At 41.2% G+C, this 5,000-nt stretch overlaps 1 protein-coding gene across 1 annotated transcript; it reads left to right on the top strand.

Moving 5' to 3' along the window:
• Nucleotides 1-3,644: 3,644 nt before the first annotated feature.
• Nucleotides 3,645-4,973, top strand: ENH_00002450 (hypothetical protein; the record flags this gene model as incomplete). The annotated part of the gene is made up of 2 exons (XM_013578249.1): nucleotides 3,645-3,679; nucleotides 4,789-4,973. Coding segments are annotated over 2 exons (220 nt in total), but the record flags the coding sequence as incomplete, so codon positions are not given.
• Nucleotides 4,974-5,000: the final 27 nt, after the last annotated feature.

Genomic DNA, 5,000 nt, shown 5'->3' with positions numbered 1-5,000 from the left:
CTGCTGTTGCTGCTGTACAAGAAAAAGCAGCACCAAAGAGAGAAGGGTCAGATTAAGAAAATAAACCCTAAACCCCAAACCCTAAACCCTAAACCCTAAACCCTAGCCCCTAAACCCTAAACCCTCACCTGCCCTTTCGTGACTGCAACTCGATATTCAGCCTCACCCCTCTCCGCCTAGGGTTTAGGGTTTGGGGTTTAGGGTTTAGGGTTTTCTAAACCCTTTTTTTGAATATTTATTTCAATTTTTAATAATTTAATTCCCCAGATTTCTTCAAACAAACGGGGGGCCCCTCAGCCAGCCCCAGGGGGCCCCCAGCAGCAGCAGGGGGCCCCCAGGGGGGCCCCCTGCTGCTGCTGCAGTTGCAAATAAACAAATAAAGGAATTTATAAATCTTTTTATGTTTTAATTGGCTTCTTGGGGCCTCATTAAGCTGCTGCTGCTGCAGCAGGAGCTGCAGCAGCAGCAGCTAATGATGCAGCAGCTGCAGCAGCAACTCGAGCGGCAGCAGCAGCAGCTGCTGCAGCAGCACCAGCAGCGCGAGAGCAGCAAATGATGAAATAAACGCAGATTAAAGGTCAATAAAAGCAGCAGCAGCAGCCAGTGCAGCAGCAGCAGCAGCAGCAACAGCGCCTGCTGCGAGCAGCAGCAGCAGCAGCAGCAGCAGCAGCAGCAGCAGCAGTCGTAACGGCGGCAGCAGATGAAGCAGCAGCAGCAGCATGAGCTGCAGTAGCGGATGAAGCAGCAACAGGAGAAACTGCAGCAGCAACAGCAAGCACAGCAGCAGCAGCAGCAGCAGCAGCAGCAGCAGCAGCACCAACCACAGCAGCAGCATCAGCAGCACCAACCGTAGCAGCAGAAGCAGAAGCCTTACAATATCAACCACAGCAGCAGCAGCACAAGACCCGACTACTGCAGCAGCAGCAGCAACAGCAGCAGCAGCAACAGCAGCAGCAGCAACAACAGCAGCAGCAACAGCAGCTGCTGCTGCTGCTGCTGCTGCCCAAATAGCACTCCAAAATGCGCAGCACAAACAAAACGCCTAAACCCCTAAACCCTCGGGGGCCCCCAAGAGCTTAAAGGGGGGCCCCAAGGGGCCCCTAAGGGGCCCCCAAGGGGCCCCCAAGGGGCCCCTAAGGGGCCCCCAAGGGGCCCCCAAGGGGCCCCCAGGGGCCCCTTTTTGGGCCCCTAATTGGCCCCCGGGGGCCCCCCGGGGGCCCCTAAAAGGTGCCATTTGGGGGCCCCTTTAAGGGGCTTCTAAGGGGCCCCTTCATTAGGGGGCCCCCCTTTTTAACCTTGGGGGCCCCCCTGCTGCAGTGGGGGCCCCCAGGGGCCCCCCATTGCACATTGGGGGCCCCCGGGGGCCCCCAGGGGCCCCCAATTTGGACTTTAGGGGCCCCCCAGTACCCTTGGGGGCCCCTAAAGTCTGTAGTTGTATTTGAAACTTTTTAATGATTTAATTAAATATATTTAATACTTTTTTAATTATTAAATTAATTATATTTGGTACTTTATAAATATAGAAATATATATTTTATTTAATTTAATTCTTAGTTATAATATTGAAAATAATAAAAACAATTTATATAATTAATTTAATTATAACAAAAGAATTTAATTATAATTAAATAATTAAAGGATTAAAAGTGTTTATTATGAACTATTAATTAAAATTTAGTTCAAAAATATAAAATTTATTTATTATTTTAAAAGTACCAAAAAGGATTTATTTATTTTCAAAGTGTTAATTGCAATTAAATAATGTTAAAAGTAGTAAATAAAATAAATAAATATGAAAAACATTAAATTAAATTAAATTAATTAAATAAATTAAATAAATTAAATAAATTAAATAGATATAAAAGTACTAAATGAAACTAAATAAATAATTTTAAAATATTTATTTCAATTAAATAATTAGACTTCATTTAATAACTCCAAAAGTATTTAATGGAGTGAACTGACTGGCTTTAAAAGTTTTGAATTAAATAATTAAAAAATTGCAAATAAAATAAAATAAATAAATAATGGTTTAAAAGTATTAAATAAAATAAATTAAACAATTTGAAAAGTATTTATTAAAATAAAGTAAATAGTAAAAAGAGTATTAATTAAATTCAAATGAAATAATTAATTTGAAAATATCAATTAAAAAAATTAAATGATCTAAAAAGTATCAACTCATATACTTGAATAATTCAACAATAAAAATATGAATTTAAATAATTAAATAATTAAATTATATTAATTTAAAAAACAAATTATACTAATGTAAAAAAACAAATTATATTAATTTAAATAGTTAAATTATATTAATTTAAATAAACAAATTATGTTAATTTAAACAATTAAATTATATTAATTTAAATAAAAAATTTAAAAAATAAAATAAAATAAAATAAAATAAAATAAAATAAAATAAAATAAAATAAAATAAAATGAAATAAAAATGAAGAATCCGTGCAAAAGCCCGAAAAGTGGCTGCGAGTATTTTTTTCATTTTTCGATTTCTCGGCTTCTAATTGGCGGTTTTCGGCGCCAAAACCCTCAAAAAAAAGCCAACGAGAAGGCGCGTAAGAATAAAAGGTTTATTTGCTTTCAAAAGATTTATTTCCGGCGTTTTAATTCCCCGAAAAAGTCCCAAAAAGTGCAAAAGTGGCGCCGCAGCAACGACCTCCCCACAGGGGCGTCCTTGCGCAAACGCAATTTTTCAAACTTTTGCGCCGCTTTTTCGCCAATTTTGGAGCTTTTTTGTCCCTTTTTTGTCCTTTTTTTGTCCCTTTTTTGTCCCTTTTTTGTCCCTTTTTTGTCCTTTTTTTCTGTTTTTAAATCTTTTGAGTTCTTTGATCAAAAAGAAACAATTAACTGAGTTAAAAGGGGAAAAGAAGGCCTTTTTCGGGGGCAAAAGCGCTCGAAACGACGCCGAAAGAGCTCTTCGCGGCGAAAAAAGGCGAAAAAGAAAAATTAATGGCAAATAATAAGCGGAACTTTGAAGGAGAGCTTTTCTGTCAATTGAGTTTGGATTTTGAAAGTTAAAGGCCAAAAAAATTAAAAAAAATGGCAAAAAGTGGCAGAAAAATGGCAAAAAATGGCAAAAAGAATGGCATTTGAAGGAACTAGGGGGACCCCCAGAAAGGGCAAATTGGCAAAACAATTTTGCGAAAATCTGAATCGAAAGAAATCCATTCTGAGGCATTTTTGAGGCACTTTGAAGCACTTTTGAAGCACTTGTGAAGCATTTTTGAAGCACTTTTGAAGCATTTTTGAAGCATCTTTGAGGCATTTTTGAGGCATTTTTGAAGCATTTTTGAAGCATTTTAAGGATAATTGGGACTGAAATGAAGCAGCAAATGAATCAAAACAAAAAAAGAATTTAAAAATTAAAAAAAAATCGAAAATGATAGAAAAAGGAGAAAAAACGAAAACAAGTGAAACCCCAGGTGTAGTGGACCAGTGCCGAAACGGCAAGTGGGAAAAGGAGGAAGTCCAAAAGGAATTTAAATTCATTTTTAATTAATAAAAATAATAATAATTGAAATTAAAAATAATTACAATTAATTCTAATTAATATTTTAGCTGTTTTAATTATTAATTGCTCTTGTTTGCGTTCTTAATTCGAAAAAAATTGGAGCCTTCAAAGCCAAATGGGGCAAAAAGAAGAAAAAAGCGACTGTGGGCAGTTCAGGGGAAAGAAATTTCAAAAAATGAAAAATAAATTTAAAAAATAATTCAAAAAACGATTTTGGAGTTAAAAAGGAAAGAAAAGGGTCCGAGAGAGCTGCGTAAACCCTAAATTAGGGTTTGGGGGCCCCTGAGAGCGGAGCGACAGCAGTACTAGTGTTTTTGCTGCTCTCTTTCCGCCATCTGGCAAAATTATAGTAAATTCGATTAAAAAAATTGAAATTAAAAGTGAAATTAATGAAAAATCGGGGGTTTCAGAGGCGCAAACCGCAAACCGCAAACCCTAAACCCTAAACCCTAAACCCCCGCCCCAGGGTCACTCCGGGGTGTTGGGGTTTGGGGTTTGTGCGCCGCTGCGCCTCTGCCGCCGCCAATGCGCCAATTGGCGGCGAATTATTTCATTTAGGAAAAGAAGAAAATTATTTATTTCTTTTTTCTCCAAAAAGGAGCTCTTTTGGATTTTTGGATTTTTGCAGTTGTGGACCAGTGGTCACCAGCGCGGGGTGTACGTACACCTCGGCGGCGGGCTCCTGCAGCGCGCGGAAACCCTTTCGGGATTTATTTGCCGTTCCAATTCATTTGTTTTTCTTTTTGTTTCTTTTTATCTTTTTTTTCTTTTTTTTTCTTTTGCTTTGCAAATAAGTTCCTTTTCGCCGAGTTCAGCCCCCCCGCAGGCCTGCGCGCCAACTGACACTGCAGCGGCCACCGCTAAACCCTAAACCCTAAACCCTAAACCCTAAACCCTAAACCCTAAACCGTAACATTGAATGACTTCTTTCTTTCCTTTTGCTGCTTTCATTTGTTTGTTAAAAAGGCCAGTCTAGACACTGCAGACTGAGGTGTACGTACACCTGGAAGCTGCAGCAACTCTTTTTTCGGGTTTTGCTCAGCAGCTGCCTGTACACCCCGAGCTGTACATACACCCCAACTCAGCCCCCATGGCCTCTTCTGAACCCTCTTTGGGGGCCCCCCAGGGGCCCCCCGCGAGCCTTTCTAGTGGCCCTAAAGGGGGAATTGGGGGCCCCCCTGAGGCCTTCAGCTCCTCAACTCCGAGCAGCAGCAGCACTGCTGCTGCTGCTGCTGCTGCTGCTGCTGCTGCGCCTGCAGGAGCTGCAGCAGCAGCGCCGGCTGCAGCAGCAGCAACTCCGGGGAGGCCTCCCAAGGGGGGCCCGACATCTGGGGCCACCCGCAGCTCCCGGGGGGGCCCTCGCCTGGCCAACAGCAACAGCAACAGCAACAGCAACAGCAGCAGCAGCAGCAGCAGCAGCAGCAGCAGGAACAGCAGCGAGAAGGTGCAGCGGGGTCCCGCAGCAGCAGCG

Source organism: Eimeria necatrix, genomic scaffold (genome assembly GCF_000499385.1).
Source record: "Eimeria necatrix Houghton genomic scaffold, Enh_scaff1078, whole genome shotgun sequence".
NCBI classification, from domain to species: domain Eukaryota; phylum Apicomplexa; class Conoidasida; order Eucoccidiorida; family Eimeriidae; genus Eimeria; species Eimeria necatrix.
This window is presented reverse-complemented; position numbering and strand designations above follow the sequence as displayed.